This window comes from Amblyomma americanum, chromosome 2 (genome assembly GCF_052857255.1).
Source record: "Amblyomma americanum isolate KBUSLIRL-KWMA chromosome 2, ASM5285725v1, whole genome shotgun sequence".
In the NCBI taxonomy this organism is placed as follows: Eukaryota; Metazoa; Arthropoda; class Arachnida; order Ixodida; family Ixodidae; genus Amblyomma; species Amblyomma americanum.
Window position 1 is genome coordinate 9,197,546 of NC_135498.1, and position 13,665 is coordinate 9,211,210.

General features: G+C 42.0%; 1 protein-coding gene across 4 annotated transcripts in view; it reads right to left on the reverse strand.

The window, feature by feature from the left end:
- Positions 1 to 1,156: 1,156 nt before the first annotated feature.
- Positions 1,157 to 13,665, reverse strand: part of mTor (serine/threonine-protein kinase Tor) — an 82,623-nt gene continuing 70,114 nt past the window's right edge. For all 4 annotated transcript variants that reach the window (XM_077652986.1, XM_077652983.1, XM_077652984.1 and 1 more), the window contains 11 exons: positions 12,535 to 12,670; positions 11,524 to 11,671; positions 9,392 to 9,514; positions 9,220 to 9,302; positions 8,810 to 8,957; positions 7,359 to 7,494; positions 6,479 to 6,544; positions 5,722 to 5,796; positions 4,508 to 4,582; positions 3,853 to 3,958; positions 1,157 to 1,335 (listed from right to left, as the gene is read on the reverse strand). In XM_077652986.1, the coding sequence (XP_077509112.1) occupies positions 1,320 to 1,335; positions 3,853 to 3,958; positions 4,508 to 4,582; positions 5,722 to 5,796; positions 6,479 to 6,544; positions 7,359 to 7,494; positions 8,810 to 8,957; positions 9,220 to 9,302; positions 9,392 to 9,514; positions 11,524 to 11,671; positions 12,535 to 12,670 (1,112 nt within the window). In that variant the 3' untranslated portion in view covers positions 1,157 to 1,319. The remainder of the gene's footprint in view (positions 1,336 to 3,852; positions 3,959 to 4,507; positions 4,583 to 5,721; positions 5,797 to 6,478; positions 6,545 to 7,358; positions 7,495 to 8,809; positions 8,958 to 9,219; positions 9,303 to 9,391; positions 9,515 to 11,523; positions 11,672 to 12,534; positions 12,671 to 13,665) is intronic.

Consider the following 13,665-nt stretch of genomic DNA (forward strand, 5'->3'; position numbering starts at 1 on the left):
TGTGCTCCTCCTTCACTCTGCCGGTTTCACTGAGGCTGCCGCTCAATTCCAGGAACAAGCACTTAGAGCTGTGCTCTAAAAAATTTGCGACTACGCGCCAATTAGCGCCCGCAACGGCGCGCAACCGGGCTTAGCTGACTGATGCGCGGCTGATGTATTGACTATTACCGCAGGCTGGTAGCAGAAATGAGAACGTGAAACTAGACGGCGATGGGGGCATTCCGAGCATCAGCACACCTGCTGCAGTGTGTACGCCAGAGCTTGAATGGACAAAAATTCAGGCTTGTGGAGAGATTTTGGAATGATCACTAGCCGACTTGAGATACGACTGGCAAATTTTAAGCTGACGCTGCGCCGCTAACCTGATGTATCAGACTTTGGCCGCTGCTCTTTTGCACGCTGGGCGTGTTGTAGAAAGACAAGAAAACTGAAATAACCAAAAGCAGCAGTACAATCCAGGTATGAATTTAGTGGGTTTAAAATGCACTGGAAATATAGCTGGCCAACCAAAATTTAGTGAACCAATAGTATGAATTATCAGAGCTTGAGTTATCGTGAGTCAACTGTATAAATAACCCAGTCACATATGTACTATCAGCAATGAATGAAGCAAGAACAAGACAATTGAGCCATGGACAGCAAAATAAGAAGCTCTTAGCTAGGGCAAGCTCAATAGTAGCTCAGGTTATTTGAACTTCGAAGGCGCGAAGACTCTTCTCCAGAAGTGCTAATCAACCTCGCTTGTATTTCCTCTCCAGGAGCTAACATGCTGGCGTCTTGGTATTGCCACCTCAGTTTTCTTGTTCGCGTTTCATTTGTTGCTGATAGTACTACATGCTTAATGTTAATGGCACAAAATTGTTGGCGATGTCGACTACTATACATGCTCAACAAGGTCTTTCTTTGATGATTTATCTGCATTTTCCACTTTTCAGCTTTGTTGAAACCATTGCTGTGAAAAGATGTCTGAAGAACTGAATGCTAATCTAATTATATTCACAGGGGTACATAACTGGAAATGAAAAGCCAAAAATTAAAAGCATTTGCAACCCATAACCCTTGAAACTTTCCCCTTCAAAACAGCAACTCGGCATGTTAGACCTGCTAGTGTACTGCTACGCAAAAATGAAGGCATAAACCAACACTCGCACAAAGGTTGATAACAATGTACGCTTTATATGCAACTTTACCTGCATATCTAAAGGTCCAGCAAAAAAAAAAGCAGTTTACGTGATCCTGCACAAAGATGTACAATGGCACCTCCTTCCCAAACAAAATGTTTCCCTTCTGTTCCTAACACTGGTAGATGCATCTTCTTTCTACCAAAATGGGCACCTGCAATGAGAATTCAATGACGGAATGAGCGTAACGCATGTTTTCTGCTGAAAAAGGGTCATCACAACCAGGTTTACTGTTAGTAAGGATAGAGAAGAACTTGTGTTTAAATAAAATGCATGAGTTCCACATTAGAATTGAGCAAAATGCTACTTTATAATTACGGGTAAGGGCCGCACTAGTGTAGGTGCCAGATGGGCACCTAGACGTCAGATATTGTGTCAGACTGTATGGGATAAAAAAGTAGTTTCCCCAGACTATAGCTTGAAAATTGAAATAGTAGCTGTAAGATTCCGCTTTCATGTAATGGCCTAAACCCGCCAAAATTGCCATAAAGAAAGTACTGCCCTTACCTGCATATACAGTAGAACCCCTCTATAGTCAAGTAGCTCGGACCATCATAATCTTTGCTATATCAGGGTGTTTATTAGATTTACTAAATCAGTTGTTGGTGATGGCATGGTTCTGACTATGCTCTTTGGATGCTTACTAAGCACGACATGCTGGTATATAAAACAATCAGCAATAGCTTACATCCTGCTCTTATTGTCCTTTTATTTAATAATTATTTATTATCAGTTATCACATTTTCAACATCAATTACGTCTTAATGAAGTACTGCATTTACACGAATACAATGTGGCTACAAATATAAAGAGCGTTTGATTCCATGTGAAAACCAAAGCTTTCCATGATCACGACGTCGTCCTCTGTGGCTTCAGCGTCATTTAAGAAGCAGTAGTTAACGCGCTACCAAATGAAGCGCGTCAAAACTGCCTACGCAGTTCCGCCATGCTTCCACTTCTTACCACTGCTACGAATGCACGCCCTTTTCTTCCCTTTTCTACTCCTCACTGCACTTTTACTGGCTTTCCTTTCTCAGCGACCCACGCTGCCTTCATTCTACGTTCATAGCCAGCTTTACTTTATCACGGCATCAAGGTCTTCGCATAGCTGGCTTCTCCTCGCAGCTTTCGAGCTTGGTGATGAAGCCATCTCAAAAAAAAAAAAAAAAACGCATTTGGTATCTATTTGCCTCGCAATCCTAAACTTAGCGCGAGCAGCGATGTCGTCATTCCGTGGGAAGTACATCGCCACGGCCAGAAGTTCTTTACTATTGCTGTTTCTTCGAAAAAAATCTTTACTATAACCCCGGAAAAAAAATGTAGTCGTCTGTGGAAGGTGGGTCCGCAGCTTAATTTTACTACGTTTGAGTTTTTACTATAACAGTTTACTATAGTGGGGTTCTACTTTATATGATACTCACATTACCACAGCGTCAAACATATGACTGAATGACTTTTTACACAGAGGCAGCTTTTTTCCTCACATTTCCGGCCCAAGAAGCATGAATTATATTTCTTGCTCATTCTGCTTGCCTGCTGCTCGCATGGAATTTTGAATAAAAATGACTGCAACAAGACCTTGTTGAAGTGCGCTAACGTAAACACACTATTTCACCTCAAATACAGTCAAACCTCGTTGCAACAAACATAGATATTACGAATCATTGGCTGTATCAAACCGTTACAAACTATTCTCAACAAACCCATGCATTTCTTTCTTTATATACCGAATGCAGTTTGCCATAAGATGGATATATCGACACACTAAGCACCAAGCTGTGCTCACTTGGATGGCAGGTGTTTGCTTCGTTACACAGGTGACTGGTGGTGGTGTGGCAAGTGTTCGCACCACTGTTCACGCTTCATCACGCATTTTCCAACAGCGCCGCAAAAGATATAGCAGTGAGAATAGCTGGTAGCAAGGCAGTCAGCACCCATTTTCGCCTCTAGCATGCATCAATAGTGTCCAGCGAGTTAAAAGGAACATCATAACTTCAGTTTTGCAAGGCAGGTACCAAAACTGGTGCTTGATGTTGCATCCTTTACAACTAGAGCCATGTTGTCTAGCTGTTCTGCTAACGAGACTGCATTTTCTGGAGCAGACAATACTGTATCCACGTAGCATCGTCTTACCACGTTCCTAACACTTGTGTCGTCGTCTTCGTTCCTTTTGTGGTCACCTGGTTTGCACTGCCTTTTTGAGATTAATAGCGTAAAACTCGATCAACTCATCGTCTTGCTTCAGTACCACCGATGCAGAAAATCGGTGCTTCATCAACAAACCCCACACACAGTATTTTTCCAATCAAGTCTGTTAACTCTGAACATCGGGTCAACTGCCACTTGACTGGAAAATGTTGACCTTGTGCCCAGAAAATTCTGTGCTCTCCATTTTTCTGTGTTCTCTATTGCTAGTAGTGTAGCCATGTCAACCTAGGATGCAGGTTCAATCCATTCCGACAAAAAAAATAATAAAAAAATGGTGCATATGGAATGCAGGTCCACTGTAGTGTTAATGTAAGCAAAGTAGTGTCTCATCCACTTCGTTTGCCAGTTATGTCAGTAAATATGTGCAGGTTTTGGCATGGATAGGAATGCCAGATGGCAATGTGCACTACTAAGCGAAATAGGAGGGCCATAAAACTGTTAGAATGAAAGATGCACTCCTCACCATCCAATGTAGCACTGGCATAGATTTTCATGTGATGTGGCCTGCTTTATCAAGAGTTCCACTTGTTCAGGAACATCTAGCGTCTCATCAGGGGCAAAATCTCTTCCTGAAATGACCAAAAGACAAGAGCCATGAAGTGAAATGAACACTACGTTACAAGCTGCACACAGCACAATAACGAATCCTTGTTCACCATCCTCTGTTACTGGCACTTCATAGCTACCACATGGCTAGAAGTCACGTTTCGCAAGCAAGCGAAGCAACAATATTTGTGTGAATAATACAGGCAGAGTACTAAAAGATGGGGTGAACCTAAGAGGTAGCACTGTTGGATACATACTCGAGATCCCAGCAACAAGGCCCCAAACATAGCACACAGACCACAAGCACCTCTTGTGTCTGATATGCTCGCAATGAGTATGCATTGCGTGCAAAGCATTACAAAAGTAACTGCAGTACTACAGAAATATGCAATGCCATTATCACAGCAGTGCTCTGCAAAAAGCATTTGCTTTGGTGCTTTACCGCAGTGTCCCCCCACTGCATGCTGGCATGCAATGCATTTCACACATAATATACATGCCAATCATCACCACTTGTCACCTATGGTGAAAGCAAAGCTATGGTTAATGACAATGTTTGGCACTTCACACACCTGTGAGCTTGTCTCGCACCCTGTTGATGATGGCAAGAGCTTTCTTGTTCAGAGCCTCTGGTTGGGCTTCCCCATCTATGGAATCAAATAAGAACATGACACAGACATATGAAGAGTGCAACACAAGCTGGACATACATTACAATAACTTGGGAGCCTCATGAACCACAGCGTCCCTCATAGCCCGAGTAGCTTTGGGACGTTAAACACCCATAAATCAAACCAAACATGCATAAAGAAGAAAATGCGATAGCATTTAGGTCACTTGCTGTGGTGTCTACAATGAATGTCGAATGCTGTTCTTGCAATTTTCCCGCCAAAGCTCTGCTAGGAACTGGTTCCACTGCCCTTATATGGTATGCAAGACTCCTTCCAAATTTTGGCGGTCCTCAAATTTTCAACTTTGCGGTGCCCTTGGTCCACTTTGCGGTCCACTGGTGGTCACGCGGTGTTGACGACATTACAATGTTCTCAACTGCATTCATAGATTGCATCGAGTCCTCGCCCCTACTGGTGCAGTGGTGCCAGCCATTAAGCAATCCGCCACTGCCCCTGCACGTGGCTGCTTCAAAGATAATCACTGGTGGGGCTTGTGGGACCCAGGTTGCTCTTTCCGAGCTGCCGTAATACTCATGCACAGCGCCACAATGGGCAGGTGACAACTGCATTGAATTTGACAACGGTGGGCAGGTTGTGACGGCATCACAAAGTCGCGTGACCTCTCTTGACCTAACAGAAAATTTCGTCGGAAATTTCAAATTTTGTGGTGCTGTCTGACTGGTCAACTGAGGTCACATGACTCTGATGATGTCACCAGGGAATAGATGGATCAAAGAATTTCATAACTGAGAAGCCATAAACTTTTGTGAGACGACAGCCTAAATGCTATTGCATTAAAATGGTATGCAAGTAGATCTGGCTACCTGGCACACTTGTGAATGAGCAATGCGTAAACAACCAAACTGCACAGCACCAAAGACAAACATACTAGTGGCAAATGCTAATGGAGTAAAAATTTCCCATAAGTTCTCCCCCCCCCCCCCCCCCCACCAAAAAAAACTAAAATAACATTTAGGAACCAAATATACCCTGCAGAATTATTTAACTCAGCTTTGCCTTTGTTAAGTTGGGGAATTTATCAGATAAATGTCTTTCTGTATTTTTCTTGCTATTGTTGACAATCTTTAACTGGTCAGTGGTGGTTTGCAGCCTTACCCCCAATACCAGAGACGGTGTCAACGGCTTTTTTGGCAGTTGGTTGGGAGCCAATGTCAACTGCTTCCAGGATATCTGGAACAATGCATAAAACACTAGTACCACACAGCAGGCAGAATGCTATAGGGTACCTAGAATGCAAATGTAGAATAACAGAAACAGCATGAGCTATTTTGAGAAATACAGGCGAGACATGGCTGTTATTCAACATAGTAAAGCTGGTACATAACTATCATCAGTGCTGTCAGGCCCATGTACAGTGCACTGCGAATAACAGTGAGCATCTAATGAGTATTCAACCAATGTTTTCTTCAGTACTGATTCGAAGGTCACTTTATTGCTGTTCTTTATTGCACTTTCAAGAATAAGTTTCGTGGTACTTACGTTCGACAGAACTAGGCGCAGTTTTGTATCCTGAACACAAACTAGATGTTCTCTGTCATACAAGGCTACATTTTAGCTTTAATACACCGATTCTTTGTTGACAAATAGCTTCAAGTGCTTAAAAAGCCTTAGTCCTGGCAATGCCTTAGTTGTAACACAATGATGCAATTAATATTTCTCAAGTGAAAAAGACAAAGAAAACACAACAGCTGTACATTTGGATACTTTAAAAACATCGTACCTTCAGTGAGCTTTATATGACATCACATAAGGTAACTGGCACCAGAGAAAACCATGTATATAATAGTACGTGGCGAATTAACCTTTCTTATTTTCGCCACTGGAGAGTCTGGAAATGTTGATCTAAATTTACCTCCTTGGTCATGACTACAGGGGGCAGATCCACCTCTTGTTTTAGAATGCTTTACTTTTGGTTGTGCTGAAAAAAAAAAGAAGAAAGAAAGCATGGCAGTTCACTGGACTACCAAAGCTTCTTGACAAAAAGCTTCAACAATTTGTTCAATGCAAAAAATTTATTTTCTAATTAGCACAATTATATTACTAGTACTACTACAACTGTGCATATCAGGCAATGGTGGTCCGCAAAGCACACAAAAGCATAATGTATGCCTCTAATCATGCAGTGCTACATGGACATTAGCACACTCAAAGTGCTGGTCCTGACCAGCATAATACGAATCACACGTGATATACATGTGTAGTGGGGCATGTAGTCATGCTGGAACCAGCCACCCACATATAACTGGGTCATCTAAATTAGCTGCCTTCCCTCTATACTCAACAGATGCTACGCAAACGGCACACTCACCAGCATGCACAAGTCGACTTAAGCTCAGAGCTTGAAGCCCGACTTTATATGGACAAAAAATTTAATTCATACGTACAAAGGTGTTCTTGTACTTTAAGCATGATCATACAGATGAACAAAAACAGACGGGAGTGTACTTTTTCCACACATAATGCATCATACATCATCACAACTAGTTTGTGACTATGCAGTCCAGAAAAAACAGCTTTACCTTGTTTATTTTTGCAATGAATTTTTTTTCCTTTTCCTTCTTATAATGTTACATCATGCTCTCTTACTGCCTTCACCTCACAGGTCATGTTAGCTCTTCATGAACATAATATATCTGGCCTTGTGACAAACAAAAATTATACTGGACCCTTGAGACTAGGGGGCAAGTCCTTGATAACTTCCACAATGCAGCTGGTTCCTCATGCGCGCTTACCATCCATCAGCCTCCAGTTGAGCAATGGGTCGTATACGAAGGCCTCAAGGACAGCCATAAGGCTGTCTTTGTTCCCACGCAGCACTTTCATGACCTTGGCACATGTCATTCTGTATGTGCCTTCAATGCCAGTCACCTACACACACAAAAGAAATCCTCAGGACGATTAAAAAACTCCTGCCTGCTAATGTCCCAAAGCGCAGTGCCCAGCTAATGTCATGTGACATAACACTAACATGTGACGCACAAATTAAAAAAAAAAATTTGATGGCATCATTTTGTATACTTGGTCCAAGTGTTATCTAGTTCTCTCTTTGCTGACTGAAAGATGACACAGCAAAAACTGCACGTTCACATGTTTCAAACTGGGCTAGTTGGTTATTTGCATGGTATTGTGGTTTTGCACTTTTCAAAGACACTTCGACGTAAATAAGGGTAAAATTGCACAGGGCACAGATGCACAATCAATGCCCTTTGCCATTATACTCTTAATTTTGACCAAGTTTCTCTGAAAAGCACAAAGGTGCAAGACCATGGTTGCATGTACTGCTGAATTATTTTCAAAGCTTATCCAATCCTGAAACACTGCATGCACCAAAAGCCCATCCCACATGGCACATGAAAACTAACTTCGGGGAAAAAACAAACTGCTTTTGTTTTTTTTTGCTTCACACTTCAGAAAAATGGTGGTCTGAAATGCTGCAGTGTAGAATAAGAGTAAATAATGACCATTATAGCCCGTTCATGCACATACTGTGTAATGATTTAAAGTGCTTCTGAAAGGCTCTCGGGCCATGCTTCATCTGACCGCAACAGTTGCTGACCGATGTGGTTCCGTGAACGTGGTGATGAAATGTTACTATGTAGCATAAACACCCTGCAGCTTGTTGTGACCAAAAATATGCTGCTTATGCAAACGAAGAAACATGCTGTCTGAAGGCATGGAGTCTTTATATGCCACACAGCTCAATGATAAGAGACGAGGCCGCACATGTGATCTAGACATAACACTGGTTGTTCATCTAGTTTTTCACACTCAACTGCTTATGCAACCCTGACGCATAACCAACCCAAGCATGCTCAGCTGTCTTTAACTTTACCACAACACTGTGCATCTTGATGCTGGTATTTATTGTTCATGCTTCTGGCTTGTTTTCATCACAGAGTGCATTATATTACGAAGGTTTCACGCCATTCCTGCACACTTTAAAAGAATGAGATCAGTGACATGAGATAAAATTATGAGCCAGGGAATGATGAGCCTCTGTAGTGCACTTTGATGCTATGTAATTACAAGATTTATAAGCATCCAGTAAGACAAACAGAAAGCTTCAGAATTGGATTGCACATTTGTAGCCTCAGCGTACCACTGGTAAAATTTGGCAACGCGTGCAAGTTATTAAAAACAGCACCAGCAAAACCCCTTGCAATACTAGGGCAGCACGCCTTACCTCCATGGCATTTATAAGCATGCGAGTGAGACGGAAAGGAATCTTCTCGGGAAACTTCTCGCGGGTCATGGCCACTTCAAAGCAGTCTCCAAAGTCAATGTGCAGAATCTTCCCACTCAGTCGATCCAGCATCAGGTTGGAAGGGTGCCTTGATATGACACACAATATAAATTCAGGATCAATACAAGCAACAAGAGGCCAAACTTAGCATATAATATAAATTTTGAGAGTGAATTCAACTTCACACAGAAACAGTGATTTGAATTCCAGAGATTAAAAGAATTCACGAAATAAAACTGCTCACGAAATAATTCTGTCTACAGTCGCTATGCAACTAAACAACACATAATTAAATCTAACTCCAAGAATGAAAATGACTAAAAGTACTTCACAGTGCAGCTGCTACTGACCTGTCACCCAGGCCAAGCACGTAGCCAACCATGGACATAACAGCCAGAGACCTTGTGTAGTTGGTGCGCCGATCAAACCACACCTGCACATAATAGATGCATTGAAAATGTGGTCAACATTGCAGGCTGATTCAACGTGTGTAAATTTGAACATGAAAATCCGAGTGCAAACCTCTGAGCTGGGACTCTTCAACCACAGCAACTTGGCCAGGTCATCACCATTGGTGTGCTCAAGGGCATGCTCAAAGACCTCCACTTTTTGCATCAGGGTCAGGTGATCATAGTCTGGAGCCATCTGATGAACAAAGTTTCACACGTCATTAATCTGGAAATCTCATGGAAATGTTACGAATGAAAACATTCAACAGCAAGCACACACTTTGCCCAGCCAAAAATGTTTCATTAAAGTTTTGGCTAAAGTTTTAACAGTCAAACATCGATATAACGAAAACGTAAATTACGAATTATTGGCTGTGTCGAGCGAGCTCTCCGTAAATATTTTTGACAAACACATTCAATTTATAATTTATATATCGAACGTGGCCGGCCATGGAACGGATATTATATTGAACTCCCTGGCACCTAACGGTGCCCACTTGGATGGCACGCTTCGCCGCACTACAGAAGTGACTAGTGGTGATGCGGCAAGTGTTCGCACCAATGTTTGCATTTTTACCTCACACTCGCTAACAGCGGCGTTTAGGGTATTCCGGAAGTCAGCACGCGTTCACGCTTCTGGCATCCACAGACAGCGCATTGGAAGCAGCAGCGCAGGTGGTTGCTAGCTTGCAGTAACAATCCTGCGCTCACGTCGGCCGTCACAAAGGAGGTGAAAACGGCAGCAGCTTTCACTCTGACGTGCCGCTTTCCACGCGACACGGCCGTGATGTGGGGAAGCCATCGTAACTGCGCTTGACCTGCACTTTCAAGGCTGTGCGGAAAAGACAACCTAACGCACTCTTTTTTTTTTTTTGCAGCCTTTGAAACAGCCACAAGCTCCTTCAAAACAGCGTTGAAATCTGGGAGAACATCTCTCCGTTTCTCTAGTAAGGATCGTATGAATTGCCGTTCCTTCACCGACAAAATTTCTCCGCTATTGCTTGCGCTTAAGTTTTACATTAAGAACTTCGGCTATATCGAACTATTTTTTAAAGATTTTTTACCTATTCGCTATAACGAGGCTTCACTGTATCAGTGACTAATACAAACAGTGAGTGCGTCTTTCTTTTCAATGCCTGAAGCTATATATGTGACCCTGTGAAATTTAGTAGGCACATATTGCACCTACACACAAGTGCGCAATGGTGGAACCAACGAAACAGATGCAGGACAAGAAAAAGGAGGCACAGAGATGGCCAGATATCGGTGCCGCCGGTGTGTGCACTGCCTGCGGTGGCCCATCAGGGTGCTCAAAGCCGGAGGGAAAGCATACAACTAGCGGTTGCTGTGGAAGTCAGCAAAAAGGAAACCTAGGCGAATGCCATATTCAAGAAGGATAATGTGAGGTGGTTTCATGCCTCCAGGCTTTGGCTTAATTCACGAAGAGTACAATAAATCTTTTATTTGCAATTATCCTCCCACTGCAAGGCCATTCTAGATGTTTTTATGTAACACATATTTGGACACACCTAGCATGCCTCACATATCCTGTGTAAGGGTATTTCTGTTAAGACGAACTTCCTATCTGCCTGTGTCTTCCAGTGCTGGTTTTAAACAATGCATGATCAGCGCACCCAACAAGCCACTCTGATTAATCTTCATGGTCCCTTCAAGCTCACTTTAAAGGGAGTCTACGGTATATGAACTTTGACTCAAAAGCAGAACTTGATTTGTTGGTTGGTTTATCAAGTTTAACATCCCAGAGCGACTAATGCTATGAGGGATGCTATAGCGGAGGGATCCGGATATTCTGACCACCTGGGGTTCTTTACGTTCACTGATATCGCACAGTACACAGGCCTCTAGCATTTTGCCCCTATCGAAATGTGACAACCGCTGCCAGGATCAAACCCGCGTCTTTCGGGTCAGCAGCTGAGCACCATAACCACTGAGCCATCGTGGCAGCTAAAAGCAGCACTTGAAATCTGTGCCACATGCAAAAGCCTGGAATATGCACTGTTAAAATAGACTGTGTCTACATCTATGATTCTTTCAAGCGTGAATTACAAGAAATCTGACACTCTAGGCCCATGCAAAATCATGTGTAGTTGTTGGGACTTCTGAGCACACTGAATTAAATGATGATGTGAATTGAGTTCTCTCGAATCAAAGAAAGCCGGCTGTAGTGAAAGTTTCATTTGTTACCCTCAGCATGATCCTGTGTTCAATGTTGAGCAAAATCTTCTTCTTGTCCCTGTAATCTCGAATGAGAGTATGCAATGTGTCACAATGGGGCACCCAGCCAATGAGACCACTGTTTGTGGACAGTGGAATGACAGAGTAACGCTGAATCCTGAAAAAGAAAGAGTAAAAACAAGATATAGAATTTCCAAATGAAGTTATGATGACATAATGGTTAAATAAAGGGCTCCAGAACAATAAAAAAAAAGCTTAAAGGCATGCGGAAAACAAATTGAAGTAGGCCTGTACCGATAGATTACCACATTCTAATAACAACGACATTAGTTTCAGTGAGAGAGGGGATTTTGTGGACTAGAATAGGCAAAGAAAATTAAATACTGTCATCACCATCACCTTCCGATTTCACATCAATGCAATTTTTTGGGTGCATATCCCACGGCTAGGCTAATCGACTATTCACTTCAAAACAGTGATCAAAGAGTTGTTTTCGGCGTAGATGTCACAGCTTTGAATCAGGCGGAGGGAAAATGCTAAAATGCAATTTTCCCAGCAACAAATCAGTCTTTTGCTGCCGAAAAAAAAAAAAAAAGAATCAAGAGACAGCAAGAGCCATAGAATCGATTTTTTCTTTGGACGAGAATTGGATGGAGCTGTCCTTAGTGTCCCTTAACAAACTTCATTGAGATTTTCCTATGCATTATTGGCTGTGTAATTAAGCTGTAAAGCCTCTTAGACAAACATTTCAATGGACAGTCTTCCTTACTTTGGCTGTGTCAACAAATAAATATATTTCATATAAAAGATATATACGGTAGGCTAGTGACCACCACCAACCAGGGGCAAAAACAATGAAAACCACAACCGAATCAGGATCTAACATAACATGCACCTTGTCTAGTATTTTTTACAAAAGAGCTGTACCTGATCACACTTCTTTCTTTTAAGCAAGAAGAAATGCATGCAACAGCAATAATGCCCAGTGGCAATCAGCGCAGGGATATAGCACAAACTTACGTCAAATTTCTTCGCGATGTTTCAGGGTCGTTGACAAGCAGAGTGTTTACCAAGCCAAACAGCTGCATGACTCTTTCGTCTTGTCTCAGATCCTCGTGCCCTTTCAGCAAGAACATGTAGTCCTTACCATTGCTACCTGCAATGCAGCACAACACACAACCTCTCGCATGCAAATACAAAGAAGGCCCAACAAGCTCATCTGGAATGGTGCCTTTTCATCAGCGCTGCTGTGTATATCATTACCTCAATTAATCAAGATAACAAAGCACTTATAACCACTTAAGGGGGGGATTGAGGGGTCGGAGGTGAATTATTTTATTTTTGGTGTAGAACAATGAAATCTGGCAAGTTTATTGGAAAGTCCACTGAATGCTTAAATACAAAATTTCACTGAAATATCTTAAGAAGTTTTCACATTATAAATTTTGACATGTTTCATTGCTGTACAAAACTTGCAGAAAGCCTGGCATGACAACAAAGCAAGGTATGAGCCTGCAGTCACATCAAGTTTTACCTAAACGAATGGTTGATGCAGTGACATTCTCCAAATATTTTCAGCAGACCGATTTTTTTCTACATAGAAAGTTATATCCACACTTACATAATGCACTAGTTATTGTTATGTCAAATTAGTGACTGAGTAAAAAAACGAGAAAGTAATTTGGAAATATAGGAAAGTCACTGCCAAAATAATTTATCAAGGAGCACAATACACCAAACCACATGAAAATCCCTGAAGCCATTATCATGCTATGCTTTCTGCAAGCAGGGAAATCAAAAAAGAAAAACATTTTTGAGAACTGGTATTTTCACGCAGTTCACCCACTCTTTGCTACCTACAGTCACAAAAACACTAATTATGGGTTGTTTTTGGAGAACATTTTTTGGGATATGTATAAAAACACCTTATAGACACCTAATCTGATGTTTTCAAATTCAATTTTTTCTAGATTTGTGTGATTTGGTTCCTGCGTCCCCCCTTAAGGCATGACTTAGAACTTCCTATTGGACAGTACATTAAATGTGGCCTTTCCTAATTACTTTCTTACATGTTAGGAACATCCCTGTCCTAATGTAATGCATGTCACTGCATGTCTCTTCTCAATTTCGGGAATTTTTGCATCGTTTTGC